We start from the raw sequence: 22,823 nt of genomic DNA, 5'->3' as shown, positions 1-22,823 counted from the left end.
GAAGTTGCCGAGGCGTCCTCGGCGATCCTCTACCACGCGTGCCTCGTACGAGACATCTTCAAACGCCTTGGAAATCGGTATGCTGAAGCGATAAGAAACGGTTTTGATCTTCAGGGTGGGTTTGAAAATAGTCGAGCATTCGGCCGATAGCATGGAAGACCCATGCCATCTGATACAGGTTAGTTGAATATGTGCAAAACGACGTCCAGGTTAGGGAAGATTCGAGTGCTCTTCCATCCATGCTGCACACCCTCTTGGGCGAGATACGTCCGTTAGGATGAAGGCGAGTCCACTTGAGCGGGCCATTATGCACGTGGGCGATGTGCCAGGGCCCAGAGTTGTAAAGATGCGGGGAGACTGTCACGGCGCTTGACGGGGAATGCCATCCGGGCCCGTCGCCGATTGTAATCACGGGCACGGAGTAGTGAGGTATCAATTCCGACTCCAAAGCGCTTACGATGCCGTGCGTGCGTCGAGAGGTCGTGCTCCAAAGGTGGAATGTGTTGGCAAAGGAGGGCTGAGAGAGAGGCACGAGGGCGATTCGTCGAGATGTCGAGTGGCTGCTTCGGAGGCTTGGGGGACTGCAGCCCATGTTGCACTCTTTGGCAGAAATTTTCTCAAGTGCAACGGCAGCGTGGCCGTGAATGCGCCAAGTCTGAAGTGCTGGTCGCGCGAAGGGAAAAAGCAAAAATTCATTTGCTGGGTAGATTGGAGGAGGAGAGAGAGGAGCTGGGTGAGAGCCTTGAAGCACAGGTACGTACTTCCAACAAGTACCGGAGGCCGGAGGATTCTTCCCCTACCTATCCCCGGTGGGACCTGGTCGGGACGTACCTTACCTAAGGCACCTCAGAAACGAAAGCAAAGGAAGGTGCAGCGGTAGCCCTGAGAATTTCCATGGAAATCGGGAATCATGATGAGGAAGTCTCGACGCGATGTTCCCAACTTCCTTCCCTTCGAGTTTGACGTGGCCATGATCGCGTGGCCTGTGCGTATCGATTAGGCACGGGCCAGGAACGATCTCGTTCACAAGCGGGTGGTGGGTCTTGGTGGGTCCATTTCGTTGACATCACCACTAAGGGCGGCGATGGTGTCGGCAACGTGCTTTTCTGCATCGTCAATGCTCTGCCCCTGGATCAGCGACAGCGGCTATGCAGCGTTGAACTCACCTTTTTTGCCTATCCACTTACCTTGATTACTTTGTATATGCCTCATATTGAAGCTACTTGTCATCGATTTCACACGCTATTGCACGCGATCTGTCTTGCTTGCTATGGCGAGAGCAACCCGTTCGAGTGCTCGTTTGGCCTCGACTGCCACGAAACCGGCAGAGACCTTTAGTGCTGGTAATGGCACACCAAGACATGGCCGATCTACGAAGCAGACTTCGTCGGACAAGGAGAACACGCCTCAACCAGAAAAGAGGAAACGGACAACAAGCAAGGCTGCAAACTCAACACCGGCCAAGAAGGTCAAGACGGAGGATGCAGACCATACGGCATCCCCGGACTTCGCCAACGTTCCACCCCTGACACCACTCAAGAAAGAGAAGATCAAATCCGAAAGCCCAGACACGAAAGCAAAGGTCCAAAAGTCCCCGGCAGATTTGAAGTCCAAGAAGCTCAAGGCCTACTCTCAGTACGCTGACAAGTCACCCTTCCCCGATTTCCCTCACCCAACACCGGAAGAGTGCAAACTAGCCCATGGCATTCTGGCCAAATTGCACGGGAAAAGGGAACGGCCCGCCGAGGTCAAGGCATCCTCAACCCGCGCTGGCTGCGGAGACTCGCCGTCAGTCCTCGACGCGCTGGTCAGAACCATCCTGAGCCAAAACACGAGCGACACAAACTCCACCCGCGCCAAGAGGAGCATGGACGACGTCTACGGCGGCAGCGATGAGTGGGAGAAAATTGTCGAGGGTGGTATTCCCAAGCTACAAGAGGCCATCAAGTGCGGAGGGCTGAGCCAAGTCAAGAGCAAGGTCATTGTCGGCATTCTCAACCAGGTCAAGGAGAAGTACGGCTCGTATTCTCTCGATCATCTCTTCAATGTTAGCAATGAAGATGCAATGCAGGAGCTCATTAGTTTCCAGGGCGTCGGGCCCAAGACTGCCAGCTGTGTCCTTCTGTTTTGTCTGCAGAGGGAGTCGTTCGCAGTGGACACTCACGTATGGAGAATCACCGGTCTGATGGGGTGGCGGCCAAAGAGCGCGTCGCGGGACGAAACCCACGCTCATCTTGACGTCAGAATTCCAGATGAGGACAAGTATGGGCTTCACATCCTTCTTGTGAAGCATGGCAAAGTGTGCAGTGAGTGCAAAGCTGGTGGTAAGAGTGTTGGGAAGTGTGAGTTGAGAAAGGCTTTCCGCCATGAAAAGGTCAAAATTGAAGAGGGGAAGTTTTGCGATATTAACGCCTAGATTAAGAGCTGACCACATTTCATTCTACACATAATACACGTTTTTGTGAGCTGAATTCTGTTTGCCGATTATGAATAATCAGACCTGCATCGATGAGTCTTGACTGCACTTGTCAATGATACTAGACCATATGGCTGTTACCCTGGCTGTCACCTGTCTTGAAAGATTGAAGCGCCATGATACATTCCTCACCAAACCGATATCCCTGTCTTCAACAAGTTTTGATGAGTAGAAGAGGCCTCACATGCCTAAGAGCCTCGTTCAACCGCTGTGTATCATCTACCAGAACAGGTGACCAGCAACTGGGTTTCCATTTAGAACCTCTCACCTCCCGTGTACTAAGATTGAAAGGCTGTCGTATGGTCATCATACTGGCATCAATATGCGAAGTAGGACCGATGGCATGTAAGAAGTAGGAAATAGCATCGAGACTCGCGCTGAAATAGGCACTGCGAGCGAGAGTAGGTCTCGCAGATTATGCAATCGACAGAGGTCACGTGCCGACTGGTGAGGCCACAGATGGTGGACGCCATCGCGACAAAGGTTTTATTCCCGAACCCTGATCAATTCCCATTAATTTTCCCGGCTAATCTTCTTTCACATTCGTAGTTACAGCTGAATAAGCTTGTAACATGTCTCACGATGGGGGGTTTGGGCTTTCGCTTCCTTACAAGAATCCTTCGGCCAACTGCTCTTGTAAGCCAGCCGAACTCATCCCATCCCCAGAGACAGGTAATTCGTGCATATGAAGCAGCGAGTCTAGATCCTGGTCGAAGACTTGCCTGACCTCGCCACGCATCGTAATATGATTGAGCTCTGGCTTTAATTGAATAGATGCTTATGAATAGCTCATATATAGAAACGCCAGGGGCCTCACATTCAGTACTATCTAGTTAAAGATGGATTTAACATATTAGACCTTATCTGAACTTGGCATCTTGAAGACAATCAGTGCGCGCGTTGGATCACTCGAGAAGCCGTATCTCTAGGCCATTCTACTGAATTCTGAATGAAATCTTCTCGCTCTCATGCCAGCGTCTTAGGGCATCGACTTTGACGATCGGAGGTAAAAGTCTCTGCATACCAAGGTCCCTTGGCTTGCTTCTCGAAAACCACATCCACGGTCAAGTGAAAAAGACTAATTGAGAACATGAAGTGATAAATGAGGTTCACTTGGATTTGTGATGATTCAACTCATTCCCGCCTTAAGTTCCGCGTTCATACAGGCAACGACTTGAAGAAAAGAATGAATCCAACGTTCAAGGGCGATTGCTTGTGAGTAACGTCGCAACTCGAGATCGTACTTCTCTAACTTGGGAGCGCAGGGTGGCCATCAGCATCAACAAATATATGCTTCTCTTTTTTTTTCAAGGTTTTTGAAAACAGATAAGTTGACGTAACCGAAACTTGTGTAATTCCATGATATTTCTTAGCACAGCGCTTGTAATCTTGAATTGGTCGAAAAACACTACCCTAAGGAAGATGCCTTGGCTCGATTTAGGATCCCATTTCAAAACCCCGTTCCTTATCCGCCTGAACCCTGAAATAATAGGATGCAGCAATATGCCGCTTCTTGGAGAGGAGATCATGAATCCTCAGCCGGGGACCGCCCCTAGGTCCTGGGCCAGTGAACACCAATTTGAATGCCTTGTGAATCGGATTCTTCGCTTGGTCTTCCACCAAAGTAATCAAGCTGTCCATGACAGTGTCCATCCCGTTTTCTGTATCATATGGACCAACAAAGTCAATGAAACAGGTAAGTTCGAGTTCCAAGGTCACTTTATGAACCAATAGTCCGAAAAAGTTGCACAGGTACCCGATATCGTCTCTCTTGGCGCTTTCAAAGGCCAGAACTTGGCCAGCTTCATCTGGGCAGAATTTTCTCGCGTAGATATCAATAATCTGATAAATTAGGGACGTCATCATGATCAAAGCAACGATTCCGGATTTTTCGCCTTCTTTACGCGCCGTGCCCCCCATAAAGAATGCCAGAGAGCCTACGGCCTTTTGATCGTGGAATTGACTTCGCAACTCATTGGCCAATTCGCGACACCATGCCGATAGTTCAGACGCATGGAAGCAATCCCACCACCACTTAGAGTGCATATCGCAATCGACGAGTATTATGCATGACTTTCTGATTGCTTCCCATGCTCTCAGCTCGCGTGTGGTCCTGATTTGGAGCCAAAGTGGTGAAGCAGTGGGAAGCGACGCTTGGGACATGCTGGCTTTCAGGTCTCCCACCCATTGAAGGTCCTGCTCGTCACGGCCTATTAGCCACTGGATGTCGGCACGAGAATTGTCGGTAATCATTTCCAGCATGGAATCCCATACTCCTCTCTCGGAGACGGACATCGGAGAGACCGGAGATGACATGATAGTACCTTAGGCTATTGAGAATATTCTGGTCTTGTTTGTCAGTCTGTTAGAACATACGGAGACATTAAAGAGAATTTTGCAGCGAACTCACTACCATTTGACTGGCGTCAACTTGTCTTCAGACAAAATTGAGTTTGAAACTGTAATGGTAGCTGGAACGTATAATAGCGTTGGCTTTCTAACACTTCGAGGATGAGAAAGCAATTGATGAGTCACCTATCATCAGCGGAAAGATTGGTAAGCCGTGAGGGTTTGAAACTTAAGCGTTAAGAACGTCTTTAGTGGCCGTGAAGAGATAAGATGATTGGTGTTCAATGATCAAGATAATTCCAGGGATCGGTTGCTGGAAGCTTACGGAAAGCTCTCCTTGAAACCGGCTGTTCTTCATCCTACATATACTAATTCCCGAGCTGAACGAACCTCTCCGCCTTGAGCTACTTGGCAAACGGCGATGTTTCCTCGTGTCTCGTCATTGAACATAAACCTTTGTCAACATAAACCTCTTGATCGTCTACTTGAACGTCTGAGGCGGTAATTATTTGATAGAGGGACATTGTGATCGATCTACCCTTGAGCCAACCTCGTTTCCAACAGTATCAATTTGGAGGCGGTTATCATTCTTCCGTAAATCGTGCAACAGCGCAATCCATTGTAAGCCCGCATTCGTTCTTAACCATGCTAACCTTTGCACGCTATAGGGGAGCTTGCTGTCCCCGGGGTGTTTCTGAGTGCAAGGGGATCAAGGTTGCGCGGTCTCAAAAAGGCCATAACGCGGAAGCCATTTCCTTTGAGACTGTGTTGATGCTGTCTTTGGAATCGGTCCATACTACTCGCGTGCACAAGTTGGGGTGATACCTGGGCCTGTCTCGCAAGGGACTTCAGTAATAAGGTATTACTCAACAAAGATAACAACTTTTTAATGTGTCTTCAGGAGTGGTGGGCGGTAAAAGTTGAGGTTGCACGACATCTGGCCCATTGAATCAGAGGATGTGGTAATAGCTGTTTTGTTTTCAAAGAAACGCATTGATCCAGAGAAGAAAGCGAAATCTCATAGTGTTACAACAATGACGCCGTTATCTGCAGGCACTAATTGATTATCGTCATATATAAGTACCCTTTGACACGGTAAACCCGCCTAACTTACAGGGGACGGATGCCATTCATCCACCTTGAATTCAAAGAACCAGCCAAATACAAGCTCAACTGGGGCATCTGTTTTATCTCATGTAGAATGCCATCCTCAAACCTGTTTCTCGGCGAGAAAGCTTGTCCTTGTGACAGGCTGTATAAGAATGCTTTTAGTCTTAACTTCACAGGCATCAATTCGCGTACCCTCGAGCACGATGTCGCTCTACTCCTCAACTCGTGCTCGAGCACGCATGCCAACATGAGCCAATTCTCGAGACTATATACACCGCTTTCTACGCTTATTTTGAAGACGCATCCTGAAGTTCGTCACTGATTGAGAGGCTGTCACTTTGTTGCCCTGATCAACAGGAAAGGTAATCTTTGCAAGGCCTTCTTAGCTATAATAGAGGACGGATCGGCCGCAACTAAGACAAATTGAGTATGCAATTGCTGTTCTTCGCGCACTGTGTGGCATTCTACTCACAGGGACAACCAAAACCATCCCCAGGTACTAGACGAAATACCGAGGAACTAGAGCACACCGATGAACACAATTGCTTGTTCAGTCGAGTAGTCTCAGCTCTCGAAGCAATTGCGCCCCTAACGCGATGATAACTCCATTATCGGTGGCGGATCTCGACGAGCTTAACAAGATGTCATTGGTGCGGTAGTGACCTTTTAGAACCTTAGTACTCAGTTTAAGGAGCCCCTCATTTTGGTTGTAGGTAGGCGGTAGGCAGCAGCATGCCTTACTGTACTGTGAGGCGGCGTTGGTTATCATGTAATGCTATTGAGCGGGGTCGATTAAGCCTATCTCGACCCTCAAGGCAGCAAGTTGCCTTCATCATCACATGGGCGCCTTAAATCAATGAGCGGCTCATAGCATCCATCTTGGAATATAAAAATCCGACTTCCCGAAGGACAGCGTAATCACTCAGACTATCAAGTAGAAGCTAACTACTATTGCCCTCCAATCTCTCCCAGTCATCGAAATGCTAACCAAAGAAACCACCGACAAGTTCGTCAGCATGTGTCTTTTTAAGACTGAATAGGGCGGGCGACGTGTAAAGACAAGCGATTGCGGGCAGACCGACTGCGTCAACTCCGGGATATACGTCAAGCCAAAGAAATAGTAAGGCGTGATGCCATTCTTCCTCACGAACGATATCTAATGAGGGCTTTAGAGTATTACACTAGCATAAGTCAGGCCTTTGGGGGTTCGGAGTAATTTGGAATAGCTCATGGCCCCCGTGACCGGTGCTAATCCGATTACGGTGGTGGAGCATCTCCCTGTGCGCCTGACGATGCATTGGGAGATCCATTTGGTTCATGGCATCACCTTGGTTCACATCTGTTGCTGGCATAAGCCATTTCTGGATTAAACAATCAGTTCGAATCACTATTAAAACGAGTTCGTGCGCTTAGAGAACCAGAAGATTCTACTTGGACAGAGCCTGCTTTTGGCACATACTGTAGCTGTAAATTAAGCTTTTCCAATATTGATACTGACCGTGTCCGCAAAACCTTCCGGCGGAGCATTTACGGTCCAGACTCTGCCCTCCGACATGATGTAGTTGGTCAGGTACTTGATGCCAGTGGCAAAAATACTGACCGCCTTCCTGTCATTGTTGTTCTGCAAGACAATGCCCTTGCAGGTGTACGTCCAGACGTTGCGACCGTTTTGCTTAACCCAGCCGCCGACCATTCGGAAGGAAACAGTCACTCCTGCGAGCAAGAGGGACTTGGCGGTAGCGACGCCGTGGGGGACGATGATGCCGTCGATGCGCTTCTTTAGGGCCATTGAGGGTGCGGAGAGCTCATCGTCAGATTTGTCGACACTGCTTCGGGATCAGACACGCACCTCAAAGATGAACACTACGGAACGTACTTGACAATCTCGGAAGACTTGACTTCGGATCCAACGATCTGGACAGAGCTTTTGGCACTGCCCGCGGCAGGAGCATGCTCGAGGGGCGAGACAGCCAGGGCCGAGACCGCCGTGGCGAGGCCCAACGCTGCAAGGAATTTCATGGTTATAACTTTGGAGAAAAAGCGTAGGAAAGAAACAAGAAGAACAAGGGCGAGGATATCGGTGCAGGCGAAATGTGGTTGGTATTCAATCCTCGAAAGACGGAAAGCCCCCAAGCCCATATATTATCGGAAATAGTTGAGAACAGCACTTTTGCCTGCAATATAGAAGTCCGCAAGACTTCTGCCTCTCACTACCTTGGAAGTAAGGTGCCGTTAATCAATGATACTTTTAATAGGCTGATCGCCTGGAATTTGCGAGAAATCAACTTCGCAAGAATCAATTTCGTGGCTCAGAAATGACCATATCAATCAACAATTGCGAGATGATCGGGGACTTTAACGACACATCATAGGACGCACTGCGCCCGAGCCCCTTTAGAGTTCAGCGACCATGTGGACTTTCCTGCGAGTATAATCTCATTTAACTTTCGATCCGGACAATATATTCTGGTCATGTATTCAGCCATACTTCATGAGCCGGAAATTGCAGAGAATTATCATATCCTCGAGCCTGCAAAATGTCGCGCATGTGCCAACAAAAGCGCTTTTTCTAGGTTAACATGCTCCAGGGTAGATGTACGTAATCATGTCAGCAGGCACACAATAGGCTTCGAGTCTTGAAGCTAACATATTCGCCAACGTTTTGCTACAGGCTGGACCGGACTAGTGGATTCTTGCTCTGCCCAGGCGATTCTGCCCACGACGACCGCCCTCCTCGCGGAAGTAGCACGAGTCCTGCTTTCAATTCCTTTCCTCCTTCAGCTTACATTCTCAATACAGATGTCACTCCTACAGGGGCACTGACGTTCAAGATATGGAACATATTTCAAGGCTCTGTCAAGTGTCTACAATTCTTTGTTTTTCTTATTAAGAAGAAAAAAAAAAACTCAGCTCAAAGAGCTATATAGAGTCTCTCCAAAAACATCTACCGCTTGCAGAACCCGTGGCCAGACTTTCCAGTAATCTTCGGCTGAGTAGAGTCAATGACATCATTAGCCACGGGGTAGTATCCATCACGAGCCTGCGCTTCGCATACTCGGTTCCAGTCATCACCATCGACGCGCTTATGGGAGAACCATTTGCACTTTAGATCGCAAAATATTAGCACTAGAATTCATTGTCACAAGGCTCCGTCTACTTACCCTGCCCTGGCCGTGGTTATAGTTGGCCTGTCATAACGTTAGCTAAGGCCCGCCCTCGCCTTGAAATACAGACTTCGTAGTACTTACCTCGCCCTCGTAGTTGTTCTTGCAGGCGTTGAAGGTCAGCTGCCAATCGTAAGTCCAGCCCCTGCCGTTCCAGGTGCTGCAGGAGCACTCGTAGTGAGGGTCAGCGGCGACGCCGGGGGCGAAGAAGGCTCCGAGAGCGGCGACGACGATGGAGGCAGAGAACTTCATGCTGGCGACTTGGTTGAATCGAACAGATTGAAGAGACAGATGGTTGTCTTGTGATAATGTGCGATGATGATGCTGATGTTACTGACAAGAAGTGCGCGATAATGGAAATTCGACGTCGGAGAATCGAGCTTTTATGTACTCCAAGACTCAGTCATATTGCAGCAGGACGAGAATACCTATGAAAAGTCGCGAAGAATTTATTAGAATGATAGTAAGTCAAGAGATTTTGGTCAGCCTGGTTCGATGATTACAAGTAGCACTTGCACCGGAAATTAACTGCCAGATCAGAAGTGGGGTCCCACAATTGCGGAGCAGTTGTGGCGCCTCATCTGACATTAACATACTATTTATGGGGCTGTTGACAGCCTCGTAATCCCAATGATCATAATCAATAGTACAACTTGTAGAACACGAGGCCAAGTTCTTTATTTCAGTTCACTACCTCACACATAATCAAACTTTGTGAAGGTTTTAACATTCTGTCGACTCCTGCTGTTCATCACGGTTTGAAACCAAAGTCTTCAGGGTTAGAATATATTGGCTGTTCCTTGTGATCTGCTCACTAATATTGCACAAGTCGTTCTAGATCTCTCCCTTGAACTTACTGTCAGGTATCAGTAACACGCTCTGGCGCAGAACCTACGTATGCAAAACAGTTTGGAAGACCACTCAAACCTTAATGTATTGAGCTGGTTGTCTTCATGAATCGAGCGAGGCCTAGGTCTGTTCATTGATGCGGATGACATATGAACGAGTATATTGTAAAGCCTCGCCCGCCCCATTTGCTATGGCATGATAGCGGAGATGAAATTATGCAAAAGAATCGTCGCATAGTCAAGCATTTATGCATCCTCATCTCAATAATATGACGCTAAAACGGACACATCTGATTTATTGCCCGTGGCAGAGAAAGTCTCTCATAGGAAGCCGTAAGAGTCCAGAACCGAACTGGTCGTATAACCTAACACATACGTCAGACCACTGCCATTAAAGGCGTCGACGATCACAACGAAGGCTGGTGAACAGACATATTTGACTGAAATAATCACTTCTACGGACTAGACCGGCCTGAGTCTAACCGGGGTTTGATATCTCTCCAGGCTCGCCGGATATGGGTAATATGCATATGACTGCTGGGTGTCGATGATCTTAATTCTGATCAAGTACTCCAAGTCAGAATCTCTCCGTGTCGCCCCGCCAGCCTATTCCGGCACACTCTCGGGGAGTGAGCTTGGTCGCAACATGGATGGAATGTTCTTCGCGCAGGAATATGGCCATAGTCCTGAGGCCGTCTATCAGAACGCTGACTCTGATTCATTTACTCTCTTCCTTCGACAGCATCATTCCATCAAATTAAACCTTGGTATAGCGCGTTGTTCGTGACTCTTCTGCTTGAGTGAAACCTAAAAATCGCGCTACCGAAGCCTACTGAGAGCGACATAGCATAGACAACCCCCCTGGAAAATAATATCTTGAACGCTCAGATTTATTCTATCCATGAAGCTTTCCTGCCATCAAAGCAATACGGTAATTAAAAACTCATCGAAATTTCCGGAGGTGTTCATTTCCTTTCTTCCTTCAAATTTCCTTTTCCATTTTCTCGTCTCTCTCCCTTTTATTCCGGCAGCATCTTCGAACGAAATCAAGAAACCATTGTTCTTCTCAAGTCAAATAACTCTGCAACTCACCACAATAAAGTCCAACTGAATCTACTTAACAATATTCAATATGAAATTCTTCTGTGTTCTTGGTGTTGTGGGTGGACTCTCTGCCTTAGCCATCGACCATACCAAGGGTCCTTCTCATCCTGATACAGACATCACTCCCGAGTTGAACATCGAACAAGCTGGCTCAGACCTGTATGTTAATACATCCTCCCTACGTACTCATCTAATTACTTTCAGCGCCGAGAGATCCGAGAATCATGGCTCAGGCCTCGAAAAGCGCGTGTGGGACGAGATCCCAATTCCCCACGGAGTAGAGAACCCGCAGTCGATCGTCAAATTGGGTCTCGTGATATCTTTCACCATGGCTGGGCAATGGGTTCGTCAAGGTGCTCGCAATGTGTGGACATATACGTTTAAGGCGGTCAAGTTCAGCAATGGGGGAAATCTGCAAAAGACTATCACCGTCACAAGTGGTTTGGTCAATTATATGGAAAATCAAGCTTTGCCCGCGCACAAGGCCATGGCTGTGAAGGCTATGCCGGGTGGCTTTCAAGACACGATTGATGTCAACATCAATTAGGAGTGCACTTGCATGGGGGATGACTGGGAAGGGTTTCTACCAGATTGATGGACATATAAAGAGCTGCTGGGCATAGGCAAAGACGATAGGCCTATTCCGTCGACTACCTTTGTCAAGATAGCCGTACCTAACATGCTCAATGTGTCTGGAAGAAATTGAAGTCTTCTTCGCCTGACTTCAGGATTCCGAAATAGGCGAAACTTGGGAATCACTGTATGGTATTGATGACAGTAAGATATAGTGAGCTATAAACTTTGGGAACGTCTTGATAACGGTAGAGAAGACTCGGTTAGCTTCTTTATGTTCCATCGATAATAGCCCGTGGGTCTTGTGTGAAAGTCATTGTCGAATCGCCGAGAGACTGTATAGTATATTCATTCGACCGGTAAGTCACACAGCGCGATATCTCTTTCCTCTTGTTCGCTCTGTGTCTCGTTAGTAGACCGATGGCCCTCACACAATCTAATGTTCGCAAAGGGCGGTCATTAGTGCATTATGGGTTGCCTGTCACCTGATTATGGCTACTTGACTGCATACGCAGCTAGTACTGTATCATTGACTCGCGGAACAACTCCTAAGAGCGATCTACACATGTGTCTAATGGGGGCCAGTTTGGCTGGTTCATCGTATTAAAAGCCTTTTACAACTTACACGATGTGTCACGGGTTGGTTACGTACTTTAGTAGCTTGGGATTCGGTCTCCGACTGAGCATTGCGCCTTTTGGCTCGCTGGCTTAACCGCGGGATTAGTAAACCTAAGCACTGTCGTTTCGTTACGATTTGTTATATCCAAACCCTGGCTCGCTCTGTCAGACTCTTGCTACCTCGCGTTTTCAAGGACGCTAGCCAAGTATAGTAAGTATTTGCTTCGTTCTAGTTTACTGCCCGCCGATGAGTGTATATAGGCTGTTCGCTGGTGTTTGACAAGACCTCCTGTGTATACACATACATGGCCGTGAACGGTGGCTCAAGCTGCTGGGTACGTGGACCAGGAAATACGATTGTGACGCTAGAAGGCCGATTTAGTGCTATAATTTTACGTCCGCTACAGTTGATCACTGTGGGCGCGTTCGAAAGTAATATAAATTTCTTTCACATCTTTTCGATGGAGAACAAGAGCTCCATAATTAGATGCGGACGAACCGCGCTTCTATACGTACTGTTACATAGGCAGTAAGTAGTTTGGCCGGCGGGCGTGCTTTGTATGGCCGGCCTACCGGGTTGTGTTATATATATATAAATATTTAAAGATAGAAAATCGATCTTTACTTACTACCTATAATAAGATGAGAGATTTCATCATGATCGAAGCAGTCTTGCCTGATTCCCTGCGGTGCCAGTACGATCTCATGAAGAACACAAGAGACTCGGGACCGTAATTATCCTTAACTTGGGGTTTATCCCATCGCATCCGACCGATCCAAACTTGAATGAAGCTCGATACTTGAGATACTGCAAACATTTTTCCACTGGGTATCGTCCATGTCAATATTGAGGAGTAAAATGCCTGGAATTTTCTCTTCCATCCATTATTGTATTTCTTGATTCTCCCAATATTGTAGAAACAAAAGTTCACTATTACTTCCGGTGTCTAGCATTATCTTGTAGGTCTCGTCTTCCACCCATTGAAGACCTTGGTCGTCGCGGCCCATGAGATCTTCTACGATTGTGTAATGGAGTATCTGGTTCTGGATAGAGCTCCAAATCCCCTTTGGATTAGTGTCGGATTATGCTTCCATTATGATGGGTATCAATCGAGAATGTCTTGTTTGTAAGATATACGTTCCAGGTCAGAGTGCACAGGAAATCAAAGGCGTAGGCTTTTTGACAGCAAGCTCACCAACAGCAACTAAGGGTGGTCTAGGTTCAGACAAGATGGGCTTTCATGTTTGGAAATGTAACAAAAAGTCCAACTCGACGCTGTAGCTTCGTCGCAGTTGGTGTACAAGAGGTCTGTGATCGCGGAAATTCTTTTAACATCAGCTGTGAGATTGGCAAGCAAGTAGGCTTTATATACAGAAGCATCGAGGATGATGCATTGAGCGACGTGAAATAAGGTCATATTCTAAGAGACTTGTCAAGCAAAGTCCACAGGTGGTCGACCATTTAAGGATTTAAGGAAACGCTCTCGTACAGTCTGACGACTTATTATTCATACTACGTATAATATATTTCAGTCATGGTATTCGCATCCTTTCTGTTTGACTTCATTTGGATTGTTACTTTGTGAGATTTGATCAACCAAGTTTCATGACGGAATTGTTTGTCGTGAACAGCTTCTTTGCATTGGTTACCTACCTAGGTGGTGATTGCCCATCAACATGAACTTGGGGCCGACGATCGGCGGATCACTCATTCTGAAGTGAAGTCACGGCGCAGTCCTTTGTTGGCTCCAGCCGAGTCTCAACCGAATGGACCTTCACTGCCAAATGAGCTTGTGTTGGCTGGGATGTTGTCGACTCCAGGAAAACCAAGCGTGCAAGGTCCCAAAGCCCCCATTAAGACAGTCAGCTCCCGAGAGATTGTGGTGAAGCCATCCTATGAGTTGGTGGTTAGGGAAGCATGCGCTATTAGGCATAGTGTGATTACTAGGATTGCTGATCAGGGATTACAAAAAAAGCCGGGAATTTTCAATGTTCAACCTTCTGGCCAGAAGGGATGACATTTCTTTGGAAGTGTCTGCGGGAGTCTGCGGGCGGTAGAAGTTGCAAACATCTGGGGCAGGTAATACAGTACCTATGTTCTGCTCAAAGGATTAAATGAACAACCAATGTTCTGCCTCCTCGACTAAAAATATCGATTTTGTCTTAGTATGATGACAACCGGTCACCAACCGAACCGACCACAGCTTCAGAGTACGCATTTCCATAGTTACATCAGGGAGAATTTGTGGATTGGCTTAAGGCTTCATGTTCCTTACCCCCAACAGTCTAGCATCCGCAACTGTTTACTTCAGACGGGTCGATTACAGATTTCTTTGTGTCGGCACGTGGGTGCCTGTGAGTGGCTGAGCTTTAACTGCCGGTGGCTAGATAGCTGTGGCTGTGTTGAAACAACCTTAACTTGGAGCCTGTGAGGCCATCCATCCCCTGTTTGTCTACACATTTGCAGACTTGGCAACCGCCATTACCATTTCTTGCCCACGACAGTCTGTTGTTGCAATGGCTTGGTGGAATGATCTACCCAATGAGCTGAAAAACCAAATCTGGGGACATCTCCTCGGGTGCGGTAGCAACGAGAATCAAACACTAGCACGATACGCTTCCATCTCGTCCGAGTGGCAGAAAATCATCGAGCCCTTCACCTTTGAAGAGATATCCGTATCTCTTTATTCACAAAAACCAACTTCAAGCCGCCGCAGGGTTTCCCAAGCCCGCAAAATTCTTACCAAACCACGCCAGAGCGCCCTAAAGCGACTCCGTGTCCGCATCGACTATGACGCCACCAAGACTTCCAAGGGCTACAGGAGGGCGTTTGCGGGGGTCGTAGTCGCCCTGTTCGACCTGTTGCAGACCTGGAAGGCGGGAGATGCCAAGATAGACCTCGAAATTATCGAAGTCCGGCCTTGCGGTCCCCCCCTATTCACGTACGGAGGAGAGCTATTGCAGCAGCGAACCTGGTCAATCGGTTGCGTGCGGTCGCTCCGCATCGTGAAACCACAATCATACATTTCCCGCAGCACTGGGCCCGAGCTTGCCGACCTCGTATTGAACGGACTTGCCCCCGGTCTGGACATGTTGGAATACAACTACGAAATCGGTTGCCGCCCTGGACATAAGCACAAGCTTTGCCTTCTCACGGATTGGCAGATTGCTCCAGTGGAAGTGAAGTCGCTGACTATCCGAGAATCTTGCGACCAGAGCAACTTGAACACGCAACATGATTGGGTCGAATACATTCGCACGCATCAGGGCATCCCTGAGCAACTGTATCAAAAGAGCCGTGGGCTAGAGGAACTATGCGTCTCGTTCGCCATAGATGCGACTGACTTATTTTCCCACATGATGGACCAGCCCATGAAAGAGCGCCCATTCTCGCAGGCCAGCACCGTTCTCCCTGATTGGCCTGAACTGCGACTCATCAGTCTGACGTCTCATTCTATCTGGGACAAGGCACCCGAGATGACAAACAAGCTCCTATTATCGGCCGCTAGAGCTGCCCGACGGATGCCAAAGTTGAGAGTGATGGAAATCTGGAACGCTCGGGAGCAATACATCCTTTCGGCAGGCTGTTTCCGTTACTCTACTGGGGAAGACGCTGTCGCAACGTTCATATGGGAAAGCACATGGGACTTTGAGATTGAACAAGCCACAAGAGTGGCATGGGTCGATGCCGCCAAGTCGCATTCCGCTCTTGGTCTGAATTTTGACGTGCGAAAAGTTCCTGCTGAGCTACCATGGCCCTTCTCACCTGCCCAGGCTCATGCGGAAGCGTTTTCCTACCGCAGCGCCTCTCACCATCCTTCTAGGTTAAGCACGGAAACAGCTTGAGCCTGCTATGTAGTTTAGAATTGAACTAAAATACATTTTGATTTCAAACTTCCCGACGCTGAGTGATTCCTGAACCTTCTTCCTAATACAGTGAGTTAGGATCGTAAACGTATTTCGAATTCCACTGTTGGTCTACAAGAAACAATACCCACAATTCAGTCAATTTTGCAATCTCATGTTGATACTGACCGTAATGGACATGCCCCCTTACAGCCCACCGGTTCCATCCCATTCAAATAGCATTCACTCAGTGTTGCGATAGCTTTTGGTTGCCAAGACGACTCTGGTCCCAACCACAGCTAAAGGTTTGCATCAATGCCATCATTCTCAGCCGCGACCCCAGAGCTTCGAAGCGACGTCGAACGAGCGCGTAGCCAAATGGCACACGGAACTCTCGACCTCTATGCTTGGCTTCCAAATGCCCAGGAAAGTCTTCGTGATTAACCTTTGGAGGTGCTAGTCAATGACACTAAAACCAAGCCACAACGGCTCATGGTCACCGTCTCTCGCCAAGTCGGTACGCTTTGCTCGGATTTAGATCAGCCACAATCGCGCTAAGCTGGACAGGTTGGGGGCCTCCAGCTGGCATCGTTCTGGTTGTTCTGGACCGTGCTGTCGCGTTGCCGGAGTCGCGCTCGATACGAACGTCTGTTCCCGCATCATAAGCGGGCTTTTCCGTGTTTGTCTTGTTTGTGGTGTAGTATTGAAGGATTGCATTCCGGCTTGGGTTTCGCAGGTCGATGTTGTTCGTGAATTAAGGTGAGCAGGGCTCCTTGCTGATCACATCGGCATTTGCATATTGGCCATGGCCCTGCAGGGATAATTAGCTTGGGGGTTCTTGAGATCCACGAGCTTAATGGTACCTAAAATAATACCGGGGCAGATAAAGTGCCAAGTCACCGAGTCGCAAATAAGCCCGCGATGCGAAGCAGTCATTGCGGCCGACAGAGAAGCCAAGGGAATTCGATTAAAGCCGGAAGCAATGTTTCTGTTCATCAAGAAACATTGGAAGTGACGTCAGTCAACTGATCAAGAGACACTAGGGAAAAGGGGCACAAGTCAAATGCAAAACCGGCAGACTACCTATGCCACAAGTTGCATAACCCAGGACTGGTAGCTCTAGTGTGCATTGTACATTATACCTCGACCACGGTGAACAAAGGATATTCTAGTCCAGGTTGCGCGGAAACGTGATTCTGAGGAGAGCTTATCGCCCACGGACATTTTTATTGATTCCTCTTCAACATGAACGCACGGCCAAGTACAATACTTGGAAGCCGCGAGCTGTGAAAAAGGCCCAAATTGGGCGTTAGCGGGAGGCTTCGGTGGGCTTTCGACGGCGCCGTTGACATCGATGCGCCGCGCTACTGCAGGTCCTTGGCAAACGTGAGCCTCCAAACATACAACTTAACAGCACTACTCCGGGAACGAGCCAGGCAAGCCAGGGGTGACCACAGAGGAGCTCAGGAGCTCGGCGGTGAGGCTCTCATGTAAGTTACCTAGCTGCAGGTTTCCACGCCCTCGGACCATTCACTATGGCAAACATAACGTCCGGCGCCCATTCCGGCTCGGAGTCAAATTCTTCCCCGTCAGTTATGCAGCGTGCCGTCCTAAGCTCCGGAGGAGGGGTTAGACGTATTCCCACTTTTTCTTCTCCCACTAATGAAAAGGGGCACTCAGATGCTTTTTCCAATGTCTTGTTTGCCCCTAAACCATCTAAGCTTGTTTGGACACGGGACTAATGACGGCGACATGCATGTTATTAACCCTAAGACGTCGAGGTTTGAGAGCCGTTTGCTTTTCTTGCTGGTTGCTGAGGCGCTACTAGACCCATGTTCCCCTTGCATAGTGTGTTCTATCTTCCCTAAGGTTGACATCCCACGCGGTAAGGTAGCTCAGCCAGGGACAAATGCAGAGATATAAGATGGACGTGTTGGCGTCTCTCACTTCAAGATTGAGAGGGGACAAGGCACACTGAGTAACATCTTCATTCTTCGTTCTTTCACTTGCTCTCAAGGTCTCTTGTCGTTTTCGACCACGAGTATCACAGTCACTACAACACCACACTCACTCACTCATTCTTTCAAGATGAAGTGCTACATTGTTGCTGCTTTCGCTGCCGCGGCTGCGGCCCTCCCCGAGGTTGCCAACCTGGCTGGTCGTCAAGGCGGCTGCAATGCTGACAACTGCCTCCGCGCCGTGCGGGCAACTCGATTCGGAACTGCCACCATGGAGCTTCGCATGGCAGAGTGCAGCTCGTTCCTCGCCGTGACCCAGATTCCGGCCACCTCGTAAGCTTCCTGAAGCAGTGTCACTCTAATCATTCAGGCTGACAAACCTGCCACAGCACCGTCTACATCACGGAGAGCAGCATCCAGACCATCACGGCCAACGCTACCAAGACCATCTTCCAACGCCAGGCAGCCGAGACTCCCATCTCCGCCACCAAGGCCATCCCGGCCTACGCTTCCGCCTGCGTCGACGAGAGCCGCTACAGCTCCGCCTGCTCCTGCTTCGGTGCCACAGCCGCCACGACCAACGCGCCGACCCCCATCGTCACCTCGACTGTCACCTTCGTCTCTACCACCACCCTCGCTCCCTTCGTCAATGTCACTCGCCCGGCTCTTGAGTGCAGCAACACGTGGAGCTGCGGCGACCGCGTCATTCCCGTCTGCTCCAGCGAGAACGGTTGCGTCTGTTTCCAGACCGTCGAGGGCCGCAAGGTTTGCGCCCAGCCCAATGACTGCAGCCCGTCCTGCGACACTACCAACGACTGCAGCAACGGCGAGGTTTGCATCAAGCAGAGCTGCTGCTCCGGCGGTACCTGCATGAAGGTCGACGTCTGCCTCAACCAGGTCTTGCCCAAGATGATGTTCAAGCGACGCAACGCCGCTTGGGTCAAGAAGGAGGTTCGTGGCGACCTGCACCACCTCAGCTTGGTTCCCCACGACGCTGAGATTGAGAAGCTTGAGTAATTTTGGCTTGCCATACGCAACAATCAGGAAGGTTGATTGGGTGGTCCGGGAGATGTTTGGCACACCCTTGTACATACATGAGAAAACGAAATACCCTTCATAGACTTGCAGTTACCGAAAAACTCTGTTTCCGCCCGCACTGGCGGCCTTCGGGGTTTCTTTTTCCAAGCAAATGATCAAGAGACATTTTGACTCAACAGTCCCCACCGCCACTCGAGTTCTCAACTGTGAGTCTGTGACATGGAACTAGGTTATCGGAAAGATAAGCTCGGATCGATTCCGGTTTGTAGGGCTTGGAGGATCCATTCCCTTCATTTCCCTTGAAAAAAGAAACCTTTGCCTTGGCTTGGTTGCTTAAGATTTCACACCTGGAATTCCTATTTGCCAATGTGCAGAGACGGGAAGTGATCGTTCGCGGCGACATCCGTAGACCAGGGCTTTTTCTTCGTTGTTTGTTCTTCATCTAAATCTGACTGATGCATATAGTAAGCTGCATTAATTAGATTCTAAGATGCCTGGCGCTAGCACGTCCAACTTTTTATCTATTCAACCTTGGTGTTGTCATTCTTTGCCTCTATGTTGCCATCGCCGCTTGGACTAATTTGTTTGCGTCAGAGCTGCGTAATCATGCTAGAAGTATGGCGCGTCTGTCTTAATGTTTGTTTGTAGACAAACTGTCCTTCAATGCACTTTTTAGGTGGCAACCTACTTTGGGAGGAGAAGCTCTGCTTTTCGGCTCCCTGCAGTATCAAAAAAGTGGAAGCCTACAGATGCTACTTAGACACTCTATCTTATAAGTGACACCACATAGCCAAGAACCAATAGTCATGATCCAGAGAGTCTGCCAAGAAAAAGGTTTCCCAAATCAGGTTACGGAATTGCCTTGAGCAGAGTCATATCCTCGGATGTGAAACGTCTTTTCGTGCGAAAGACTGGAATAATGAATATCGCGCGATTGAAGAGACGCTATAAGGGATGAAGATGGGTCAATGATGTCTCAATTGATCCTGTCAGTCATAGCTCACCGGCTCAAGTCTTGGAAATGAGGCTTGGCAAATTGAGTATGGTATCGGAACCACTGACTAAAGCCTCTCAAGGCGGAATCATCCTATCTATATCGATGCATATGTGTAACACCTTACTTACCTACTTTCTTGTGCATAAGGTAGCTAGGTAAAGGATGCACAATTAGCCTATTATTCATTCAAATGGACACTGGAGATTTATGATCCGATGTCACGACAGGTAGCCTGTCATTACACGGGTCTGATCGGTTGGAGCTTCCCGCATGGTCTACCTCTCGACCATGAACATTGAACAGCTGCGCGAATGTTGCAAGTCCCGGGAAATAGTCCCCTCTCGTCGGTTTATAAATACTCTGAGATTGTAGTGGAAGTAAACTATTGTCGATCCCATAGCATGCCTACTGTATGTACTTCACCACGTTAATGTCGATTTATAAGTCCGTGCTTGTTCACCTCGGTGACTGGAAGGTGCCTCCAATCATTCTTCAATCACCCTACGAGATCTCTTTCTGCTCATGTCATAAAACACGATTAGCTGATCAATATCATTGCTCTGAATCAAGATGCAGCACGTGGCAATGAGCTTTCTTTGAAGTCATGTCAACCTCTTCCAGTGCCTTGCTCAGCCCTGTCTCGCCAGGCGGAAGTGCAAGCAAGGCTTGGATTCTTTAAAGGAGCCTAAAAGCCTCCCCCATCTCCCAGAAATGTTCCCAAGTAAGTATGTGTAAAACATATATCCCCTTAATCACTTTCTTGTCGGCTCTTGATGCTGCAAAAGGCCTGCTGCCCGACGCTAGACATGGGGCTGATGCAAACATCAAGTGTCCATCACCAACACGATGTCAAAGTGACGCGCAGGGCCCGGAGATACTTCATCTTTTCATGCAGTGTTAACCACTCTTCTTCTAAAGCTGCATCAATTATCATATGAATTCGCTTGAGCAGCAAAACCCCGCACTGATGCGGGAGACTCGTCTCCTGGAATCCAGCATCATTCTTGAAGGACTCGACATCACCAAAACCTCTTTTATCAACAGTCACTATTTACAAGTTCAACTCTCCACACAACACCAAATACTAAATAAGTTTGCTTTGTGCTTGAAATGCTTGTTCTTGTCGCTGGTGTAAGTGGCAATATCGGCCAAAAGCTGGTCGACGCTCTCCATGCTCGAGGGCATCAAGTCCGTGGTTTAGGCCGCAACCCCGCGAAACTTACGGCTACCCGCCGCGCCAAATTGGAAGATTTCATCCTTACCAACAAGCATTATGACATCGAGGCCCTTGACAGAGCTTGCAAAGGAACTGAAGCAGTCATCTGTGCGTATGGAGTGTTTCCGACCGAGCTACAATTTGACAGGCAACTTTTCCTCCTCAGGGCGGCTGAGCGCACCAACATTCGTCGATTTGTTCTCTCGACATGTAACAATGACTGGATTCGAGATCCTTTGGACATGCACGAGAGCTAAGATCCTTTCATTGCTTTCCGCCGCATCGCCGAGCTAAGCTCGCCCATCAACCCGATTTACATCTTCACAGGTGTCTTGGCCGAGGTATTCTGGGTCTATCCTGATCATTCTCCTGGAGATGTCGAGCTGAATGGCTACTGGGATGGTAGAGACAAGTCCGCGAGTTTCTGGGGCAACGGAGATAAGCCAATGCCTTGGTCCACGGAGCGCGACGCAGCTGATTTCACGGCTGCAATAATTTCTAGAGACAACACCGAGGAGGGTGGATGCTGGAATACAGTCTCCGGTATTCATTCCGTCCGAGACCTTCCCACAGTGTACCAAAGGGTAAAGGGAAAAGAGGTCAGCTTCAAGATCAGGGGTACTGATGAAGACCTCAAGTCTATTACATTCGAGGCCCGTAAGTCAGCTACACCGAGGGACTTTTTCCAGTATATGTCGTACTTCTATCAGTTTTATACTAATAACGGTATTTGGGATATGGCAAAGATCGACAACGATAAGCTTGATGTCCGAGCAACGTCTCCGGAGGACTTTTTTTTTTTTTAGATAATGACATCTAGTTCTGACTACGGTGGTTGCATCGGATCAACGCTTTTTCAAGAACTGGAGATAGAAATCACCAGGTCTCATATCAAAGTTCTCTGTCTTAACGCCTGGTTTCTCGCTCACCGATCAAGTCTCTATACCAATTCCAGATGTGCAGATGATAAACCACAACACTGACCACATCACACCCGCTAGCCATCATTAACCTAGGCACTGGTCTCATTCAACTCTAAGTAGCTCTACCTTCCTGAGTCACTTCAAAAGACTTAAATGCTTGATTTAAAGCAATATATGCTAACGCAACCCTTCGATGCTGATGGTAAACATCTACGTCAAGTATGAGAACTCTTGGTCCATGCCGTTAGTACGCATCGAATAGGGTTTGGCCATGTTGTCCGATTTTCAGACCAATCCAATGACATCGCATTTAGAAACCTGGGTAACAGATGACATGGTTTTGGCTAAGATGTTCGCCATCGTCTCAATAGCATTCGTCAAACAAGTGATTTGTGGTAATTCAGGCCGAGCCCGCGCTGTAAGGACGAACTCAATGTTGCGCGAAATGAAAGCCTCAAGGTGTCGCACAATGCGGGGTCTAAGCGCAAGCCAAAAGGCACTCAATTATGTGTGACAAACATGAAGTAGTACTGCACCGCGTAATTCATCTCGTCACCATATAGGCGTGTTGGTAAGTAAAGAGGCGGCATCTGAATCTACACT

General features: G+C 48.4%; 8 protein-coding genes across 8 annotated transcripts; 5 read left to right on the top strand and 3 right to left on the bottom strand.

The window, feature by feature from the left end:
• Positions 1-1,126: 1,126 nt before the first annotated feature.
• BDP55DRAFT_682616 (base excision DNA repair protein) lies at positions 1,127-2,471 on the top strand. Its single transcript, XM_060576275.1, has one exon. It carries the CDS (start codon positions 1,271-1,273, stop codon positions 2,414-2,416), a length of 1,146 nt encoding a protein of 381 aa, XP_060423199.1. The 5' UTR covers positions 1,127-1,270; the 3' UTR covers positions 2,417-2,471.
• A 1,442-nt stretch (positions 2,472-3,913) lies between these two features.
• On the bottom strand, positions 3,914-4,792 carry BDP55DRAFT_637794 (uncharacterized protein; the record flags this gene model as incomplete). The annotated part of the gene is made up of 1 exon (XM_060573034.1): positions 3,914-4,792. One exon carries the CDS (start codon positions 4,790-4,792, stop codon positions 3,914-3,916), a length of 879 nt encoding a protein of 292 aa, XP_060423198.1.
• Positions 4,793-6,689: 1,897 nt separating this feature from the next.
• On the bottom strand, positions 6,690-7,548 carry BDP55DRAFT_682612 (uncharacterized protein). The gene is made up of 2 exons (XM_060576274.1): positions 7,108-7,548; positions 6,690-7,055 (listed from the first exon to the last, which is right to left on the bottom strand). Exon 1 carries the CDS (start codon positions 7,285-7,287, stop codon positions 7,117-7,119), a length of 171 nt encoding a protein of 56 aa, XP_060423197.1. The 5' UTR covers positions 7,288-7,548; the 3' UTR covers positions 6,690-7,055; positions 7,108-7,116.
• Positions 7,549-8,879: 1,331 nt separating this feature from the next.
• BDP55DRAFT_734059 (uncharacterized protein) lies at positions 8,880-9,351 on the bottom strand (the record flags this gene model as incomplete). The annotated part of the gene is made up of 3 exons (XM_060580164.1): positions 8,880-9,038; positions 9,097-9,123; positions 9,184-9,351. The coding sequence occupies 3 exons, from the start codon at positions 9,349-9,351 to the stop codon at positions 8,880-8,882; spliced, it is 354 nt and encodes a 117-aa protein (XP_060423196.1).
• Positions 9,352-11,079: 1,728 nt separating this feature from the next.
• Positions 11,080-11,360, top strand: BDP55DRAFT_720619 (uncharacterized protein; the record flags this gene model as incomplete). The annotated part of the gene is made up of 2 exons (XM_060578480.1): positions 11,080-11,210; positions 11,256-11,360. Coding segments are annotated over 2 exons (234 nt in total), but the record flags the coding sequence as incomplete, so codon positions are not given.
• A 3,336-nt stretch (positions 11,361-14,696) lies between these two features.
• BDP55DRAFT_682608 (uncharacterized protein) lies at positions 14,697-16,141 on the top strand. The gene has a single exon (XM_060576273.1). The coding sequence runs from the start codon at positions 14,760-14,762 to the stop codon at positions 16,086-16,088; it is 1,329 nt and encodes a 442-aa protein (XP_060423194.1). The 5' UTR covers positions 14,697-14,759; the 3' UTR covers positions 16,089-16,141.
• Positions 16,142-17,821: 1,680 nt separating this feature from the next.
• BDP55DRAFT_594052 (uncharacterized protein) lies at positions 17,822-19,257 on the top strand. The gene is made up of 2 exons (XM_060570958.1): positions 17,822-18,379; positions 18,436-19,257. The coding sequence occupies exons 1-2, from the start codon at positions 18,177-18,179 to the stop codon at positions 19,061-19,063; spliced, it is 831 nt and encodes a 276-aa protein (XP_060423193.1). The 5' UTR covers positions 17,822-18,176; the 3' UTR covers positions 19,064-19,257.
• A 1,934-nt stretch (positions 19,258-21,191) lies between these two features.
• On the top strand, positions 21,192-22,103 carry BDP55DRAFT_708191 (uncharacterized protein; the record flags this gene model as incomplete). The annotated part of the gene is made up of 2 exons (XM_060578095.1): positions 21,192-21,507; positions 21,556-22,103. 2 exons carry the CDS (start codon positions 21,192-21,194, stop codon positions 22,101-22,103), a joined length of 864 nt encoding a protein of 287 aa, XP_060423192.1.
• Between the last annotated feature and the right edge of the window lie 720 nt (positions 22,104-22,823).

This window comes from Colletotrichum godetiae, assembly GCF_030913485.1.
Source record: "Colletotrichum godetiae strain CBS 193.32 chromosome Unknown BDP55scaffold_73, whole genome shotgun sequence".
NCBI classification, from domain to species: domain Eukaryota; kingdom Fungi; phylum Ascomycota; class Sordariomycetes; order Glomerellales; family Glomerellaceae; genus Colletotrichum; species Colletotrichum godetiae.
This window is presented reverse-complemented; position numbering and strand designations above follow the sequence as displayed.

Bases quoted from the DNA above. Each gene is read 5' to 3' on its own strand.
- BDP55DRAFT_682608 (XM_060576273.1), top strand. From the start codon at position 14,760: ATGGCTTGGTGGAATGATCTACCCAATGAGCTGAAAAACCAAATCTGG.
- BDP55DRAFT_594052 (XM_060570958.1), top strand. From the start codon at position 18,177: ATGAAGTGCTACATTGTTGCTGCTTTCGCTGCCGCGGCTGCGGCCCTC. The intron at 18,380-18,435 runs GTAAGCTTCCTG...AACCTGCCACAG, and splicing joins ACCCAGATTCCGGCCACCTC to CACCGTCTACATCACGGAGA.
- BDP55DRAFT_682612 (XM_060576274.1), bottom strand. From the start codon at position 7,287: ATGCCAGCAACAGATGTGAACCAAGGTGATGCCATGAACCAAATGGAT.
- BDP55DRAFT_682616 (XM_060576275.1), top strand. From the start codon at position 1,271: ATGGCGAGAGCAACCCGTTCGAGTGCTCGTTTGGCCTCGACTGCCACG.